Source organism: Schistocerca cancellata, chromosome 1 (genome assembly GCF_023864275.1).
Source record: "Schistocerca cancellata isolate TAMUIC-IGC-003103 chromosome 1, iqSchCanc2.1, whole genome shotgun sequence".
In the NCBI taxonomy this organism is placed as follows: Eukaryota; Metazoa; Arthropoda; class Insecta; order Orthoptera; family Acrididae; genus Schistocerca; species Schistocerca cancellata.
The window spans coordinates 942241409-942262787 of NC_064626.1; the positions used below are offsets into that span (position 1 = coordinate 942241409).

At 36.7% G+C, this 21379-nt stretch overlaps 1 protein-coding gene across 11 annotated transcripts in view; it reads right to left on the minus strand.

Annotated features, from left to right (window-relative positions):
- LOC126191547 (uncharacterized) overlaps nt 1-21379 on the minus strand; it is a 344682-nt gene that overhangs the window by 13062 nt on the left and 310241 nt on the right. For all 11 annotated transcript variants that reach the window (XM_049906193.1, XM_049932534.1, XM_049932525.1 and 8 more), the window contains 4 exons: nt 21062-21191; nt 14051-14213; nt 13568-13712; nt 5690-5888 (listed from right to left, as the gene is read on the minus strand). In XM_049906193.1, coding sequence (XP_049762150.1) covers nt 5690-5888; nt 13568-13712; nt 14051-14213; nt 21062-21191 — 637 coding nt within the window. The remainder of the gene's footprint in view (nt 1-5689; nt 5889-13567; nt 13713-14050; nt 14214-21061; nt 21192-21379) is intronic.

Here is a 21379-nt window from a genome sequence, read left to right on the forward strand (position 1 = left end):
TTTTACCATCTGCGGCATCGGTGGCTCAGCCGTTGCATCGCCTGTTGCATAAAAACGTGCCTTTTCACTGGTCCGCGTCATGTGATGCGGCTTTCCGGAAATTAAAGACTATGCTGAAACAGGCCCCGTGCCTGGCTACTTATCGACCTGGCCAACATCTTGTTCTTGCCACAGACGCCTCTCAATACGGGGTCGGTGCAGTCCTTGCGCACCATTTTTCTGATGGTTTGGAACAACCCATCGCTTATGCCTCCAAAATGCTCACGGATGCCCAACAGAAGTATTCTCAAATTGAGAAAGAAGCTTTGGCCATCATTTATGCTCGTCATAAGTTTGGTGTTTTTCTCTATGGCTCAAAATTTCATCTTGTTACGGATCACAAACTGCTTGTTTCCTTGTTTCATCCATCAACGTCACTTCCCGACAAGGCTGCACACCGCCTCCAGTGTTGGGCTCTTTACTTGTCCCATTTCAATTATGAGATTCATTTCCGGCCACTGGCTCAACATGCGAATGCTGATGCTTTGTCTCGCCTTCCCATGGGTCCTGATCAGGCATTCGATAGGGACGAACTTTTGTGTTTCCACCTGGATGTTGCCGAGCAGTGGGTTGTGGACGGGTTCCCCATCACTGGGGACAGGCTGCCGGCTGCTACGGGTTCTGACCCTACCCTCTGCCGGGTTTTACGCTGTATTCAGAAGGGTTGGCCAGATCGCCCGTCTGCTAAGACTTCTGATCCGTTGCGGAACTACTACACTTTGCGCTACCGCCTCACGGCTAGGGATGGTGTTATCCTCCTCTCCACTGACAATGCTTCGCCGCGTGTTGTGGTACCTGCGTCTTTGCGTGCTTTGGTCTTGCGCCTCCTTCAACAAGGGCACTGGGGTGTGTCTTGCACAAAATCTCTGGCATGCCGTCATGTGTACTGGCCTGGCATCGACTCTGAAATCACACACATGGTCGCTGCCTGCAGCCCTTGTGCGTCACAGGCCGCTGCCCCGAAGTCATCTTTGACACCGTGGCCTTCGCCTGAGAAGCCCTGGGAGCGCATTCATGCTGACTTTGCGGGACCCTTTTTAGGTACTTATTGGCTCCTCGTAATTGACGCCTATTCTAACTTTCCTTTCATTGTCCGTTGCACGTCACCTGCCACCGCGGCAACCACCAGTGCTCTCGCCCGCATTTTTTCTTTGGAAGGCCTCCCCTCTACTCTTGTTACTGATAATGGTCCGCAATTTGCCTCTTCTGACTTTGCGGATTTTTGTGCTCGTCACGGCGTTACGCATGTCACGGCCCCGCCGTTCCATCCACAATCCAACGGTGTGGCTGAAGGACTGGTCCGCACATATAATGCTCAGATGCGGAAACTTCTGACTTCTTCTGCTGCTGATGACGTGCTTCTCCAGTTCCTGGCGTCTTACCGTTTCACCCCCATGGGCAATCACAGCCCGGCTGAGCTCTTACATGGCCGACAGCCCCGCACGCTACTTCATCTTCTGCGGCCTCCCACCTCACGGCCATAGGTGCCTTCACTTGGCCGGTTCACTGCCGATGACCTCGTCTGGGTACGGGGATATGGCAGGCGGCCAAAATGTAGCCCAGGCCGCATCTTACGACACCGTGGCAGATGCCTGTATGAAATCCAGATGGACACGGGTGTTGCAGTGCGTCATTCGGACCAGCTTCGGCCTCGGGTGCCAGCAACGCCTGTTCCGAATGCCGCCACACCACCTTTGGCTCTACCTGATGCTCGGGATCTTGGCATCTCTCAATACTCACAACGCAGCCCTCTCACTGTCATCGCGATGCCAGCACCAGAACAGACGCCACTAGGAGACGTGCCCATGCAGGAACCGGAGGACCGTCCTCTGTCAGAGTACATCTACTCGCCCTCTCCTTTAACGGACGCCGACACATCGCCCATGTCTCCTGTCATATCAACTGGACTTGCCGCAACAGGCAGATTGGTGCAGGGGACCCCAGCAGATTCGACCCCTACGTTTCCTGTCATCTCGACCCGTTATCATCGGGGACACTTCCGTCCGTACGGGAAGCCTCCTCCTCGAGACTTTACGGCGAGTCAAACAACGCCTATGGATGTTAGCCATCTCCAGGACACCTCCATCAAGACCACTGCAACAATTTCAAAGGGGGGAAAAGTGTTGTGACTCGCCGATTATTCAAAGTGCCGCTGTGCAATTACGCACGTCCTCTACGTGCGGCACTGTCTGCCAGCCATGCAGCAGCTGCACCACCTAAGCGGCCAGCCGAGCAGCGTCCGCTAGACTGAGACTCAGTGTTTAATCGAATGCTGACTTGTACACAGGTCAACTTACTCAGTGACTTATATGTGTTCTTGTGTTGCCCGAAATATGTGTTAAATTTGAAGATTTAACAAAAAGATTCCATAAAGACAGTTCTACCACAGAAATACATACCTTCTATGTTAGCAGATTATTGCTAGAATATCATTTGAGAGAAGAAAGATTCACAATACAAGGGAAAAAAGTTATGTGCATTACAATACAATGGCTCATTTTTTTGTCAATTTTCTGTAATTTCTTCTGTCAAATAAATGCTACACAGCATATACACAAAGATTACAGTGTTATATGTTAGATCTCACCCTCCTTTATGTGATGAACTTATAACATCATAAAAACGTGAATTTGTTTATTTAATTTCACCTCGTGTTTGCTGCACCATATCAGAAACAGAGCAGAGAAATAAAATTGCGATTACTCATAAACTACCCCGACAAGAAAAAACTAAAAACAGTTTGAATTCAGCACTCGAAGTACAACTAGGATCACAAATAATTTTTTTTTCAGAAATAGAAAAAAGTTTTTTTTTTTTTGTAGAATAGTGTTATCTACATTATTTATCAAAACGCATAAAGATTTGTCCTGTAACAATAGAAAACATGCATGGCTCATTGAATGGCAGTCCTGATTTTATTTACATATTAAGGTATACTGGATAATGACTATAGTTCAGTTTTTGTAACAAAAGTAAAATGCATCTTACAGAAACCAAAAACCGTCTACATTATTTATAAAGAAATGTGAACAGTTCCCTATAACATTACAAAAATGGCTCACTTATTGGCACTACTGATCTAATTTATAGTTTAAGACACAGCTGTTGACAACTATAGTTTGGTATTAGTATCAATGTGAAATAGCACTGTATAGAAATCAAAAATTGTATTATTTCTCAGAATATGAAGAGATGTTGTCATTACTGGTGTAATTTATGGGTCAAGGTACATGTGATACCAAAAACAAACTTTAGTTTAATCTTTGTGCTGAGCTGGGGCAAGGCACAATGGAACCTCAAACTAAGTGCCACAATGCTATTTCCAAGACATATTGCCTTAATATTAGTTAAAAACTTGCAATAATTTGACTAAAACTGATGCATCACCTGCCAGAGTTTGATGATTAGGCAGCATAGTATGAGGTGATCAGAGCAAAAGTAAAATTACCGACTGCTCTTGGCTGGAAGTAGTGTTATATAGCATTTACACAAGCACTGTGTCCTGTGTTTTAGGGATTCCAATACTGGGCAAGCTGGCTCTGATCACTGGATATGTTGCACTATAATCATTGAACTCTGACAGGCGGTACATGAGAACCCACTGTTATGCTTTTCAAGAGACTTAAGAAAAAAAGGTGTAAAATTCGGAAAATAATGTTTTAAGTACTAAAAGTTACGTATAGGATCCCACCTTGTATCTTTGCACTTTGTGTATCATATGTATACATAACAGACATCAAAGTACTTGTCAGGAACTTGTTTATTTTCTAATAATGGTTTGTTATCTAATAAAAACAGTAGATGTAACTGGAACTGGTAACTGTCTAGGAAGTACAAACATTTGACTTAATTTCATACGTCACAATCAGTATTTTTTGGAAAGCCTGCAACAGTCATTCATCACATAAATAATGAACCACTGCACCAGTTATGTAGTTTTTCATGGCTAGCATGACACATTTTGAGAATTTATTCTTGTTGTCAAGAGCAAATATTTACATATGTATTTTGTGCGATGTTTGTGTATGTGATATTTTGCATCTCTTACACAGTAATTGTCTTTTTGAGGTTATCAGGTACCATGCCTCCTCACTTATGTAGAAAACCACATGGATGCAAACTATCACTCACATTCATTGTTTGTGAAACATTCCAAAAAATACTTTGTAAATATTTGCACTTGGCAACGAGAATAAATTTTCAAAACACATCTTGCTAAGTATGAAAAAATATGTAACTGGTCCTGTGTTTAAATCAAAAACATTTGAGTAACACAAAGTGACCGAAGGTGACAATTAGCGCTAGAAACGGCCAAACAATGAAACACGCTAAGTGTGGTCTGAATAATGCAAAGGTTTCGAGATGATCACAACAATTATAAAGCTGGTCATGCACAGTACAGGCAGTGTGGAAATGGTTGTGATTGGTGTTGATACCTTTAATTGAACAAACCTAGGTACTCCCATCAGCCACCACACCAAGTAACACTTCACAACAGGAGGAGATAAAGTACGAATTACTCTGATTTTTATCCATTTACTGATTCAGATCTGCTGAGTAAAATGCCCTGGTGTCAAGAAACTCCACCAAGTAATGTCTGTAAACACTACTTGATGGCCAACATCATTTTACATCAATTACATCAGTTCTTTTCTCCACTAACTTATTTTCATAAAGCATAAATTGTGAGAAAATTGTAAGTATGTTGATGCAAAATTGGGTGCAAATTAATATTAATGGAAACAATAAAAAATGTCATAAATGGTGGGAAAACATTAATTCTGGGAACATAAAAGTGGAGTTATACTTTATTGGATTTAGCTGAACAGAGATGAGTTTTTGTGAATATTAAAAGGCAATTTATATGTGAAAATAACACTGTGGCACTTAATTTGGCGTCAGTTGTGCCTTTCGTAAAGTGAGTACAGAGATCAAACTACAGGCATTGCAAAGTGTATCTTAACCTGTAAATTCGATCAGTAGTTGGCAGTAAGTGAGCCATGTGTGTTTTTTACTGTTACAGAACAAATCTTTAAACATTCTGATAAATAATACACACAATTTTTGGTTTCTTTAAAGCGTTTTTTTACTTTGATACAAAGATGGAACACAATCATCAGGAAGTGTTCATTAACCTGCAAGTAGATCAGTAATGGCAAAAAATGAGTAATTAGAGAACAAATCTTTATGGATTTTGATAAATAATACAAACATATTACTGTTTCTCTGAAGTGCCTTTTTAAATTAGTACAAAGGCTTGTGTCTAATTAGCAAACTGAGGGACACTTGGACTGACCCACTGAGACAGACCACAAGCAACTAGTAGTTTTTGAAACAAAGATATTAATCTGAGTATTAAAAATGGAAAATAACCAGAAAAAAGTGAAGGAATAGTGCTACTTTGAAACAGAAATTACAGAGTGTGGACAAATATTGATATTAAGTCATGTGGATCAGTCTTCTCTCACCCAAAATATTTTTCTACTAATGTCTAAAGACAACATTTGAAAATGCTACTCTGCCACATAAAAGATCCATCAAGGGCAATACTGACAATACATTACAACATATTTTAGCCACACTGCTTATAAGTATTTCTGATTTGCTTATTTAATATCTTTGAGACTTGGTCAGCTCCAGAAACACTTACTGCGTAGTTACACTGGAACGGTGGGAAGTTCTTGATCTCTGAAAGTGGTGTAGGTTGTCGTACCCACTGTATGGCTTGCCAGTTTGTCACCAGCCAGACATCATCCATTGCAACTATTGTGTCAAGGAATGCTTCAAAACCTTCCTTGTGATGAGGCTGTGTGAACCATGCTGCATGATAGAATAATCCAAATGGTGCCCTACAAAATATCAATTTAATATGAGCATTTTGTTACAAAAGATCTCCAAACAAAGCATTGTGACACTAGTTTGCTGACTACATCATACATATACTATTTTTCTTGTAGCTTAAATATCTTACATTGTATCAAGTACACTATATTTTGCATTAAAATTTGGTTCCAGAGACAAAAATGGTACGCATGAATTTTTATGAAGTATCTGAATAACTTGGAAAATAATTTTTTGGGATACATCACTGCAGAAAATATATCAAAAGACTTTGAGGAGTAACAGCCATTGTAAATACTTTTCAACATCTATTGTCGTTACTTACACCATGATTTACATTTACATCACATACTAAGATCTGCAGCCCCTGGTGGTGTAAAAAATTGAGCTCCTAAATCAATGCAATCAAAAGATATGGCTATTTATGTCCTACATTCATTTGCTGTTCGACTGTTTGTCGTTCCATCTGTTAAGATACTTTTTTCTGAGGAACGAGTGGACATATCAAGTTTAAATTTATGTCACACACTCAGTAGTGTAAAAAATTAAACGTCTAAGTCAATGCAGTCAAAAGATTGCCAATTGTCACATATTTTGATACTTGCAAACTCATTTGTTAAAACCTATAGGGTACTATACCTATAGTCCTGTTGGCCTCAAATCATGAAATTTGTAAAGAAGCAATGTTTTACAGTATAAGTAATGGAAAAAATTCAGAACATTGTTAACTTTTAATCATGTAACACAAAAAAATAGTTCTTTTGTCAATTGATATCCAACTTAAAAATTAAAATTAAAACATTCTTGGAAGTCCTGGAACTGATATGTTGTCAGTATCATTGTTGACAGCAGACAAAAATTGTCATGATTCTAAATGTCAGAATAGATGAACTGCCTATATACATAAATTTGTACGGAACCCTCAAAGTGTGAATCCTACTCCCAGCTGGCCAGATCTTTAGTATCTTCCCTTAAATTCAAGGAGAATTGGAAACAAATGCACAAACTCATGGGTAACAAAAAGAATAAAAATCTCTAGCCTAAAAAAAAAAAAAAAAACTACCTGCAGAACTACATGAAACAAGATGTGTTTGATGATAAGTTCAGAACATACTGTAAGTCTTATTGTACTGTCAACAAAAAGAATTCAGCAAGCAAAAAATCATATAATGATAAATTGATAAAAATCATATAATGATAAATTAATAACAGAATCCAAAAATAAAAATACAGGCTTTTGGAAAGTTATGAAAATGGAACATGGTACAAACAAAACTTTGAAACTGAATCCAAATGATGAGTCAACATAAAACCCAATAATGAAGAACTGCCATAGAGCCAGTACTCAACACCCAAGAATTGTGGGGAATACATTGTAGAATCATTAACTCTTATAATTAATGCATCCTTTAATAATGGACTTTTCCCAGGCCTCCTAAGGGTTGCTAAGTTACACCACTCTGCAAGATGGGACCAGAAAATCATTTAGCTAATTACAGGCCAGTAGCACAACTCAGCACATTTTCAAAAATATTTGAGAAATTGTTTTACAACAGATTAGAAAGTTTTATTAACAGATTCTCTTTAATATCAGAGCAGCAGCATGGATTTAGAAAAGCTGATTTAGAAAAGCTAAAACAACAACCACAGCAGTGTATGAATATTTCACACAACCTCAAAATCATTAGGTAATAAAGAAATTACTACCGGTATTTTTTTACATTTCTCTAAAGCTTTTGACATTATTGACCACACCATACTCCTTAGAAAGTTAGCTAATAAAGGTGTGAGAAGAACTGCAAACCAATGGTTAGAATCATATCTATCAAACAGAGTGCAAAAAGTTGATATGAAATTTAAAAAAAAGAATACTAATGTCCATCAGTGAAATGTGCACTCCTCTGAGAAAATGCCTGTTAGCTGTGGTGTACCACAACGCTTAATCCTGGGACCTATACTGTTTCTGATACATATTGATGACATGAACACACAGCTTACTTCAGGGCATACTACACTGTTTGCAGATGACACAAGTATTCTGGTAACAGGCACAGACAAAGCTGACTATGATCAAAAGATTGAGCCACTTATGTCATCAGTGAGAAAATGGTTCAATGAGGACAATCTCATCATAAATGTGCAAAAAACAACCTACATAAGTTTCAGCATCTCATCTCAAAAAACTGAAATCTCCGACTTGCTCCTAAACAACCAAGAGCTCTCCAGTGTGAGCTCCTTAGGTTTCTTCATATAAGGCTTGAAGAAAATCTTAAATGGAACACATGTGTCAGTTATATCACAAATAAGCTGTCAACTGTGTGTTATATCTACGAGCACTAATCAAATCAGTCTCCAAAGTAGTCCTTATACAAGTATATTATTCTTACATTGATGCCAAACTACAATATGGGATCATATTCTGGGGGAACTCACCCTGCAGCAGAGATATCTTTAAAATGCAAAGAAAAGCAATTTCAGACATAATGAATCACGCATGCAACATTTCAAGAAACTTGGCATTATGACAATGCCATCTGTTTACATTTATATTATTATATCATTTGTTAAAACCTACATATTAAGCAAAGACAATCCATTAATATTAAATGAACACTTTCATAGCTATGAAACTAGACAGCAGTCTGACCTACATGTTTCAGTCCAGAACAACTTGTTACCAAAATGGTGTCCTACATGCTGGGATAAGGACGTATAATAACCTACCAGCGGAAATAAACAAATAAAAAAGAAATACCAAGAGTTTTCACATATAAATTAAAAAAATTTCTTTTGGAGCAAAACTTTTGCACAGAAAATGATTTTTTTGAGAAGGCTAATAAATGTTAACAAATTTCTTAATAAGTGATCATTTAGGCCTGATTATAGTGCATGTTTCCTTTAAGTATGAACAGTTACCTTCTTCTAATATTGAACAAATTTTCATGACACAATTAAAATTGTAACAATACAACTGTGAAAATTACTTGTAAAAATGTATGCTGACTTGCCTAGTGTCATATGGGCAAACTGTACAATATAATGATTACTTGGATCAATACAATACAATACAGTCTATTGGCTGTAAAGTGGTAACAATTACTATGTCAACAACAGGCTAACAGAATTGAAAGGTTTGATAATTTAAATATAGTTAATAAGTTTCCTTCACTTCCTTGGTTCTTTCAGGAGTAAAAGCAATTCTACCTACAGTTGTGGAAACAATGTTGTATGAAATTACACCAAAGTTATCAGAGATTTCTTCCAAGACTTTCAACTTTTCTCATTAAATTGATGTAACAGATGAGTAACCCGAAAACTGCAGATTATTTCCACAAAAACAAAAAAGTTCCTTTCATCCACAAGGATCTTGAAAGTACAATTCACGAGTTCATTGGAAGTGATGAGATAAAGAATGGACTCATACCATCACTTAAAGATTCTTATAAAGTGATTCAATGTTTACCAAAATTTTTCATGTTAAAGATTAGGTATGTATTAATCAACATTAATGTTCACTGAATGACGCCAGCATATTGTCTTCCTGATGAAAGCACAAATGAAGATCGAAACACATCAGATCAACTATCAACTGCCCGTTAACTATGATACAACATGTTCTGAAGTGTACCATAAAGTTACAGAATCAGTATGTTGGTGAAATTCCTTACCAAGTTCACGTGGATAAGATAGGAAGGAGTAGTTGATAGTTTATGGAGATTGTACTGTAGATTTATTAAAAGATTCTGACAGGAATAATTAATTGGAATAATTATTTGGCTGTTTCAGTCTGATTACAATGGTAAATTTCCCAGTTCATATGCAGCAAGATGGCAGGACCCTGGTTGATAACATTTTTATAGACAATGCTCAGGTTGAAAAATCAATGGATATACAGTTGTTAATTGGCTATCTAACCACAATGCATAATTAATGGCAATAAATAACGTAGCACCCTGCAGCTCTGAGGCATGGTCATACAAAGTAGTGACACTTATTTAAGGGAACAGGGTTCGATGTTTCAGGAATAATTTGAAAGAGGTATTATGGTGTGAGATACAGAACATATAGAAAAAGGTTCTAAAGTGAAATACAATTTATTCCATTGCAAATGTGGGTCATTATTTGAAAGTTCCTTTTCTAAACAGTTATCCCAAAAGTCCATTAAGAAAACAAGTGTACCCATGGATAACCAAATCAGGTATGGGCAAATAAAGGCCTGCGGGCTGCATGTGTCCTGCCAATATTTTTGTGTGACTCATCAAGGTAGACAGAACTATAAGTAACAATTTGTACCTTCTCTGAAATGCTACGTTAACTAATGCATACAATCATTTTAAAAGATGCAGCCCTCTGCTCACCTCTGCTTTCACAGAGTGACCCCTGAGCAAAACTATTGTCCACACTTGAACTAAAGGGATTAAAATTTCATGTAAGAGGAAGAATGAAATTTATATAAAGCAAAATAAGTAAAGATCTGATGTTACTTGCATTCCATAAAAATACCGTAATATTTTAACAAAATATCCAGAACAAAGCATGTCCTGACAGAAATTAATAATTCAGATGATAAGATTAAATTATACAGGATACTGTCAAACAGGAGAGAGGATAGCCAATAGGTGAACAAGATATTATGACTATTGAACTAAATTACAACGTTGTGACTGATAATTTACAAGTTGCAACTATTTTTAACAATCACTTTATAAATGCAGCAGCCACAAAAGGATTATATAGTTCAGTTAAAGAAGCAAGTGAATATATTAAAAATGTCATTCCACAAAACATTGAGTAACTAGAAGTAGCACCATCATCCTTCACTGAAATCAACAGAATTATAAAAGTTCTTAAAAATGGAAGCTCATATCATGTTGTTGGAATTTAAATAGAATTCTGGAATGTTGTTCTACTTAATAAATAATGTCCTTAGTAATATACATAATGTATCACTGGTGCAGGAATTTTTTCCAAATAGATTACAAGTATGCAATTGTTTAATCTCTTTATAAGAAAAGTGACATGACAGACTTCAATAATCATTTTCTGAAGCTACATATACATTCACACACCAAATACTACAAGCCTTAAGTAATGAAATATTGCCAGTTAGTATTTTTGTGATTTTTCCAAGGCATTTTCTTGCACAAATCATGTTACTCTATCAGAAAAGCTTCAGTTTTATGGAACTGAAGGACTTAGCACACAAGTGATCTAAATCATACTTAACAAGTAAAATGAAAAAAAAAAGTTGTACTGAACAACTCAAACAATGTTCAAAGGGGAAAGAATTTAGTGAAATCATGAAGGGAGTCCCACAAGGTTCATTTTGGGTCACTCCTATTTCTTATATATGTGAATGATCTCCCACTTAACATTCATCAAGCAGAATTGACATTTTTTCAGATGATATTAGTGTTATAATAACCCTTGTTAGAGAGAAGGTAACACAAAATAATGTTAATGATGTTTTCTGAAGAATTGTTTAGAATGGAAGCATATTACTGATTTGCTCAAATGGTTACATTCAGCTACTTCCACTCTGCGTATAATTGCTATTCTCGGAAACAAATGAATCAGCTTCCTGATATATTTTGCATATTTCCACTCAGTACTGTCTTACAAAGTACTTTTCTGCAGCATTTCATAATTTAGAAAGAAAGTAATGACTTCACAAAAGTGAGAAGTAAGACTAATATAATAAAATTCATCACAATCATTCTAGCACAGTTTGAGGAGAGTAGTGATGTCCACACCTACAACACTGGAGGAAAAAATGATTGCTAATCATAGTAAACCCCCTACATGTTCAACAGCTGATATTTTCCAATATTCCATGTATTCATGCACTTCACTGCGCCTGCTGTTTCTTCAATTCTGTTGCTTTTTTCACTACAGTGGAGCCTCGATTATCCTGAATTTGTGGGATTGTAAGTAATCTGGATTACAAAAAAATCTGAGTAATCCAGTCATTAAAAAGAAAATTGAATGACTTTGGTTAACTACAACAAACAAGCCCACTAAACTTCTTTTCACGTAAGCAGACAAACATCATTCCAACCCTTCAGTAGCATGGATGTGTGGGTAGGATCACTTTATGCAAGATGGTGCTCCTCTGCACATTGCACAACCAGTGAAGTGGCTGCTGCAGAGACGTTTCAGAAAAGCCAAAATTATCAATCATCATTTCCCTACAACCTAGCCGTCCAGATCACCAGATCTTAATCTGTGTGACTTCTGGCTGTGGGGCTTTCTGGAAGATGTCATGTTCAGTGCTCCAATTACAAACATAGATGAACTGATGGCAAACATTGTGCAACACATTCTGGATGTAACCCCAAAGGCACTCCGGTCTGTTGTGGAACATGCTGTTTCGCGACTTCAACTTGTGGCAGGAAACAGTGCACACTGTATTTTGAACATATCTTGTGCCTGTCTCATGACAATTAGAAACTGATGTCATTTTGCTTTTCCTGAAATTCTTGGCCTCAGAAAACTTAGAAACTGATTTTTCTCATCCATTGTGGTACAATCTTGCCAAACTAACAGTGCCACAACTGTTGACTGCCAAACTTGCTTAGTTCATGCACATTGGACAGTATAGATGGTGTAATGTACAACTCAAACCATAGCAGACATAGTCATATTCATTTGTCATTTGTAGCTGACACCATTTACGTTGAGATGCTTACAGCGGCATCTGTTGCTAAAATTTTTGTTAAATATTTTTCCATAATGTTTCCCCTCGTGTCAATACTATGCTGTTTAAATTTTACATCATTCTGAGCAATGGTCCTCTTTCTACAGCAATTTGAAATTGGAACTTTAATTATGGACACTCTGTAGTTTATTCCTCAAATCTGACATGACTGAACTTTCAACATCAAATTCATCATAAAGGTAGTTAAATACTTTGTCATCTTGAGATGATCTGTGCTTTCTTAGATCTCGTTTGAAGGTACACTACTATAAACTTTTTCAATATCAAAAAATGTTATCACAATATTCCTTCCATGTTGCTGGTACTTTTCAGTCGGTATTCTTATCGCAAAGATAAGATCCATAGTGCTGCAATTCTTCTTGAACCCATGTAGCTCCTTCTCGAGAAGAGGCACCACTATTTTCCTAAATCTCATTTATATTTTTTTTCAGTAACTTTAGAGTATATGTGATAGTGTGATGCCCCTGTAGCTATTGATGATTCTCGTGTTCAAACTTCATCCTCTGCCTGATTCTCTTTTTTTATTTATGCTCTCTCATCTTTTCATTGGCCAATCCTTCACATCCACTGAATGACATCTGTCACTGAATGAGATCTTTCTTATTCTTAGTGCCCTGTGTCTACCTTTCCTCTTGCCAAAGATGTTTACCTTTTCACTGTCTTAACGCATTATTTAGAGCATACTATACAAAAACAACTAAGTCTAAAGAGTCAATGAACAATGTTTCCAGTGCCACTGGCTGGATTTACAATTATGAATGTTTTCTTTTATCTTTTTAATTCCAATTTACAGTTTAAATAAGGACAAATATTTGCCTGGAATAAATTCATACCAATGGATGATTCAGCTGATGAAAGCCTGCCTCTATCTAAAAATCAACATACAGCATAAATTATGCAATGATTTCTTATGACACAAATATCTGTCAGGATATAAAAAACAACACAGAAAAGTTGGGAACACAATACCTGTTAGTTGTATAATGTCTCTCAAAATTTTTTATGAGCATTTTATAGACACCATCAGCAGTTGGAGGGTTGCTGCATGCATCACCCATAGAACATCGTCCACCATTGAGATCCTGCCACATTACCATGGGGACTTCCCAGACACCTGTGAACAATCAGATGTTTGTTTATTCACTTCTCTTTTTGAGAGATACTCTGTGACTATAGCATGGACACTATGTAGAGGGAGAGAGAAGAGCAAACGTGCTAGCAAAGGTACATTCTGTAGAATGAAGCAGGTGAAGAAATCCAGACGGTCTCTTTCTCTAACTCCATATTCTATAGGACAAAAATGGATCAAAAATGATTTCAGTCTCAAAGTCAGCTTTTCCATCACCATTACCATTACCAAGATTTCAACATAATACTACATGTTTTACTGGACATTAATTAAGGCAAATATTTCCAAAAACAATATCACAGATGAATTATGGTATCACTTACCAGGATAAGATCGTGTTGGACAAGGTGGAATCATACAGTCATGGAATATCTTGTAATCAAGAGTGTAAGGCCAACTGGGTGGGCGGTTTTCATACACAGGCATTGAAGAATCGTATGTGAAGTTTAAGTCATAGAGCATTTTGAACATTTTGTTGCCACCAATCTGGAAAGGTGTAAAACAGTTTTAAGCATTTAAATAGATAACTACTCAAAAAAAAAAAAAAAAAAAAAGGAAATATTATCCTTATTCCACACTGATTATCGTGACAATGTGTATTTCATAATGCAATATGAACAGTACTTTTGCAGACAATTTGATCTATGAACACTATTTTCACTGCAAAATAAGGGTCTGCCAGAAATATGACTAGTCAGTTACTTCTCAAGTCAAACTCAGTGGTCTGTATACATGTGTGACACATTTGAAATCAGACCTTGTGATTTTTAGAAATTTGCTATACTATGGACAGTATTTGAGAAAAAAAAAGGATTGGCAGTCTACGGCAACTCAATCACAAGAAACTGGAGAATGACTGAAAGACATAAATTTAAAAAATGCTGCCACATCTTTTTGGCTTTCAAAGGTCTCTTCTTTGGGAAAAAGGGAAAATAGGAACAAATTCAAATCCATTTTTTTTGCTCACAATACGTAATTTCAAGTGCATGGGCAATGTCAACAAAATATTATTACAGCATCCTGTCTCCGTGAAAGCTGATCAGCTGTGTATAAAACCAAAGATTTACCTCTCAAACTGGTCTTTGACAGAATCTCATCATTCACAATATTTTGTCTACTTGGCTCACTCAGTTTAAAGTGAATAATACTTGTGCTTTGTATGTTAACTTTTCAGGTGTCTCATTTAGTGTGAACTTTTGCCTTTCAAATTAAGTTTTGAACCTCTTCAATAAGACTGGGCTCACTGTCTGCACAACAGGCCTGGGATTTTTCATCAGTATACACAGTTATCAGATTCTTATTATTTAAAGAACCTGGTAAATCATTTTTACAAAATATGAACAGGAATGTACCTAAAATGGAGCACCAAGGCACAGCAAAGTCTATATTCCTTATTCTTTACCATCTCCTCTACAGTAGTTTTGCATTGTCATGTATAATTTCTGTACACCATTATCAACCTCTGAGACACTTTTCCAGTGATTGTATGAGCTTTCCAGGGACACCACCCATTGCAATTTTTGATAACAGTGCATCATGATATACTCTGCTGAAAACTTTGGAGAAGTTTTCAAGAGCTCCTGCCACCTGGATCTTTTAATTTATTTTTCCAAATACATAATGTACAATCTGTTGATGAAACACTAAATGAATGATCAGCTGACATCCTTGACTCTCAACACATCTGCTGTTACTGTGGTGAGAATGAATTTCTAATTCTTTACAAACAGAATAAATATGAAAGAATACCACACAGTAAAAAGTAGTGTAAAGTTCTGTAATTGCAAATGAATAAAATAATATCTAACCTGAGCATAGTGGTTAAGATAAAAATCACCACAGAAAATGGAAAAATATGTGCAACTACAGCATGGCGGCATTGCTCATTGCATCTCTCTCTCTCTGGTCAAGCTGATCTTGAGTCATAGCTCAGATCATGGAAACAAGTTTCACTATATGATCTGTTTGCCAAAGAAGAAATTGTTTCTCCTATGAATACAGAACAGACAAGAGAGAAAAAAGAACAGGTGTAAATGCAGTGAAGTAACGTGCATAGAAGAAGAATTCATTTTGTATATTGGATCTTAGTTGCTCTTCCAGGATCATACAACAGCACACATAATTTTTGTTATGATGATTATTAGCTGTGGTAATGTTGGCTTCAGGCATACGTTAACTTCACCTTCATCTTTGAACTTTTTAAACTGAATTCTCAAATTTTCCATCTAGAACCTTTGCTGGCTGTACCCACTTAGTCCAAAACCTATACTGCAAGTACAGTTCCCTCTGCGTACAACAATAATGCATTACACTCATTGTTAGAGGCTGGTTCCGAAGTTTAACCAGAATATTCAGATAACTCATCAGAAAAATAATGGGGGCAAGGCAGTGGAACCCAACTAATTTATGGTAACTTACACAATATTAAGAAAAGGACATCTAAAGCCTGCTCTAATGAATGAAGGAAAACTCCAGAACAATTAGAAAAACTCCTGTCCAAATAATTTTGTGTTATGGAGGCTGTACATATCGTATCAGAATAAGAATGTAATATTAGAAAATGCTCTCATAAGATAATCAGTTGACACAGGCATACTGATTATGAAGATGATATGAGATGAAGCTCAAAGACTGTGAAGCTACACACTCTACCCAATACATCAATGAAGGTAAAGATGCAAGAAATACAAACTTACAAATCCCATTACCCAGACACTTTTTCACTAACTATGTGAACAAATGTTTGTGATTCTATGACTCACTTTGACCTGGAATAGCTGTTAAAAAAGTGAGTAAACTGTTATCAAACTGAGAGCAGTACAATACCATCCAGTTGATATTGTATACTATAAATAATGAGGACTGGAAATAAATCCTGAGAGACACAAGAAAAATACCTGCAGATGGTTGCTTCCTAAAGTTATACAAAGGTATACTTGAAGTTAATATGGCAAAATCAGATCAATTACAAAAAAATTTAGCAGTTCTCCCTTTTCTGACAGGGAGAGCAATATCAGCTTTTATTACTACTTGCATTTTAAAATTCAATAACATTACAAAAGTAGTAAATCACACAATACACTTTAACAAACAAATCTCATATAAATAGCATAAATAATAAATATGGGTAGTGAAGCAGTAGGTGTAATAATGAATTGAAAAATAGGAATTTGGGTAAGCTTCTATGAACAGCATAATGAACACATTATTATAGCCAAGACAGATATGAAGTCAACGCTAACCATGATAAACACATTTATGTGCCAATTAGCTGCCCAGATGAGAAGAGACTGAAAGAACATGTTATGACATAAAAGGAATTATGCAGATAGCTAGGAACATGAAAGCTTAATAGTGTTAATGGACTGGAATTCAATAGCAGTAAAATGGAGAGAAGAAAAAATAATAGGAGAACATGAGCTAAGGGGAAAGGAGTGAAAAAGGAAGCCTCATGGCAGAATTTTGCACAAAGCATAATTTAATCATCACTGACACTTGGTTTAAGAACCATACAAGATGGCTGGATGCATGGAAAAAAGCTGCAGACACTGAATTGTTCCAGATTGATTAAACAATGGTAGGATAAAGATTTCAAAAACAGATTTCAAACTGTAAGACATTCCCATAGCCAGAGATGGACTCTGATCATAATTTACTGATCATGAATTGCAGTTTAAAAGTGAAGAAATTATGCAAAGGTAGGAAATTAAGGGGATGGGGCCTGGATGAGTTGAAAGAACCAATGATTATAACAGAGTAATGAACATAGCAGAAGATGAATAATAGATAATCTTTAGAGGTGAAATAGTGTAGGACACAGAGGATCATACAGAGAAAGAACAAAGCCCAGTGGAAATACTTCTACAGTGCACAATATATTGAACATAACTGACAAAAAATGAAAATGAAGCAGGCAAAAGGGAATAGAGATGTCTAAAATATGAAACGGACAGGAAGTGCAAAATGACAATGCAGGAATGGAAACGGACGAGAAATGCAACGATGTAGAAGCATGCATAACTAGCATAAAGATAGATGCTATACGAAAATTAAAGATACCTCTGGAGAAAAGAGAAGCGGCTATACGAATATGAAGAGCTCATATAGCAACCAGTGCTGAGCAGAGAAAGGAAATCTGAAAGATGGAAGGAATGTATAGAAGGGCTTTACATGAGAAATGAACCTGTAGACACTATTATAGAAAAGGTAGAGAGGAAGTCAGTGAAGACAAGATGGGAGATGTGATACTGTGAGAAGAATTTGACAGAGCACTTAGAAGACCAAAGTGGAAACCAGGTCCCTGAAATAGCAATGTTCCCTCAGAATTGGTGATATTCTTGGAAGAGCCAGCCATGACAAAACTACTCCATCTGGTGTACAGAATATTTGAGACATGCAAAATACTCTCAGACTTCAAGAAGAATATAATAGTTCCAAATCCACAGCAGGCAGCTGCTTACAGGTGTGTATACCACTAAATAATCATTTTCATAAGTCATAGTTACAAAATAACCACACAGATTATTTAGAGTAGAATGGAAATACTGGTAGAAGCTCACCTCAGGAAAGATCAGTTTGGGTTCTGCAGATATGTAGGCTTACACGGGGCAGTGCTCAACCTATGATTTATCATAGAAGAAAGGTTGAAGAAATGACAGTGATGACTGGACTATATTCCTTGAAATTCTAAAGACAGCAGGAATAGAATACAGGGAGTGAAAGGTTATTTACAACTTGTATTGCAACTTGACTGCAGTTATAAGAGTCAAACGACATGAAAAGGTAACCATAGTTGAGAAGGGAGTGAGATGGGGCTGTAGCCTGTCCCAACACTATTTAATCTGTACAATGAGCAAGCAGTAAAGGAAACTAAGGAGAAATTTGGAAAGGGAATTATAGTTCAGGATGAAGAGATAAAAACTTTGAGGTTTGCTGATGTCTTTGTAATTCTGTCAGAGATGGTAAAGGATTTTGAAGAGCAGTTGAATGAAATGGACAGTGTCTTGAAAAGTGATAAGATGAACACCAACAAAAGTAAAACAAGGGCAATGGAATGTAGTTATGTTAAATCAGGCAATGCTGAGGGAATTAGACTAAGAAATTAGATAACAAAAGTAGTAAATGAGTTGTGCTTTTTGGGCAGCAAAACAACTGATGATGGACAAAGCAGAGAGGATATAAAATGTAGACTGGCAATGGCAAGAAAGGTATTCCTGAAAAAGACGAGTTTTTTAACATCTGACATAAACATAAGTGCTAGAGAGTCTTTTCCAAAGATTTATCTGGAGTGTAGCCTTATACAGAAGTGAAACATGGGCAATAGGCAGTTCAGACAAGAAGATTTTGAAATGCGGTGCTACAGAAGAATGCTGAATATTAGATGGGTAAACTGAATAACTAATGAGAGATATTGAATTGATTTGGGTAAAAAAAAAGAGGTTTGTGACACAGCTTAACTAAGAGAAAGGATAAGTTGATACGACAAATCCTGAAGCATCAAGGAATACTCATTTTGGTAACAGAGATAATTTGAGGCGGGGGGGGGGGGGGGGGGGGTAAAAATTCTATAGGGAGACTAGACATGAATACAGTAAATACGTTCAATTGGATGTAAGTTGTAGTAGTTATTCAGAGAAGAAAAGGCTTAACAGGATAGACTAGCATGGAGAACTGCATCACATCAATCTCTGGATTGAAGACAACAACAACAAACAATAATATTTTGTTGCAAGTGCACCTGCCATAATCAAGCCATTTGAAGAATGTTTTATTGTTTTGATGTAAACAAAAACTTAATTCTAGTGCTAAAGTGAAAATTTTGATTCTCTTTGAAATGTTTCTTACATTTAAGACAATTTTTTCTCTCTCCTGTAAAAGTCATGTTTTGCTACTGATGTGGTATTGTTTTTTCTTGGACGATTACAGTTGGTTGGTGAAAGCAAACATTGCTCTAAAGCTAGAACTGGAAGGGATATAAGATGCAAGATAGAAGTTGGATCTAATGCTTATGTTCTGGTTAATTTCCTCTGTCTTGTCTCTCCACACGCTAAATTTGGGACAGTTTCTTCTCCTCATTAACGCATACACCTCTACCCTTATTGTTCCATTTCCTATACATTTTGTTCACCTAATAACAAGACTTTTTAATGTCCACTACATTAGAAAGAGAATTTATTTTCTTTGTGTTTGTCAGTAATAGATGATAATTTAATCTGCTGTTAACAGTGGGATTATTAGAGACAGAGCATTAGCCCTCATGAACAAGGGCTGACACTGAGTTGTGGAACATGCCCTAGAAACTGATCAAAGATTTAAGGAAATTGTAGAAACTCAAAAAAAGATGGCTGGGCAATTTTCCATAGAAAAGAGGAAGTTAGTTGCAGTAGCCTCAAATTTCCTTCACATCATGAGGTAAGCTCAGTACAGGAGGTTGGATTATTTGAGAAAGAGTTTTGATTTGCTCCAAAGATTTAGTCAAACTTGTTGGCCTTGCAGTTACGATTTATTTTTCTCTCCATGCCACATTCCAACTGTGACGTAGATTCTGTATCTTTCCTAATCTTGTTTTCCAATAACTTAATCTTTTTTCTGATACTTGTAGGTTATCTAAAATCCATTCTTTAGCATACTTGCTTGTTTACTCACATAGGTCATAAATATGTGCACATACATATAGACGTCAAAGTGCTGAGAAGGCTGTTTCAGTGATATTAGCTTCGAATTCAGTGGTTGATATCGAAAGGTAAGCATGTCACCTTTGCCATGGGCAGACCCTAAAGAATAGCTGTAATTGAAGTGATTAGCAAGAAATACAGAAGGTGAATTGTATGGAACTATTGTGGTAGTGTTCACATCTACGTGGCAGCCAATGTGGATTGCAGTGTTGTATATATATGTGTTATCAGAGTGGCATGTGATGATTAGTATTTCATTGTGCCCTGCATAAATATAAATAGTCATTAGTTCGTGAGTCTGAGATGTGACAGCCTCATATGTATGTTTAAAAAGAATACATTCGTCTGTATTAACATTCAACACTAACTTTGACCACAGTAGAACCTTAATTCACTTCAGGATTGGCGTGTAGCCCTGGGATACTCCTGTAATATCACCCTTTTACTGATGATCTCTCTTGTCCATTAGCCACAGTCACGAACTAACTGTAGGTTGCTCCCTGCTTTTTATCCTGATTTCTCCATCTTTTGTTGTTAATTAATTCAGTTTCTGTTGCTGTAAAGTATGTACTACTTAACAACCAGTAATAGATTACAGATCAGATTTTTTACTGAACGACAGATTATTTATTCTGAACGACAGATTATTTATTCACTTACTGCAAGGAATGGTGCCCGCATGCCTCTGACATCTTCAAGTCTCACACCTCCATACTGTGCTAGGATCTCACGCTGACCACCAATTTCCTTCGACCACTTTTTCTGAGAGAACTGTTCACCAAAACTGTGCCTGGTGAAATAATAAAGACTGTAGTTAATACCATAAGTTTAAAAATATAACAAAATCAATTCATTAATTACACCTTTGTGAAGTTGCATGAACTGCTTCTCAGATGAATCACAATGATAGTAAGTTTAATGATACTGAAATCAGAAGTATGCAAATGGTAAATGGAAGAAAAACTGAAAATGTTGTTA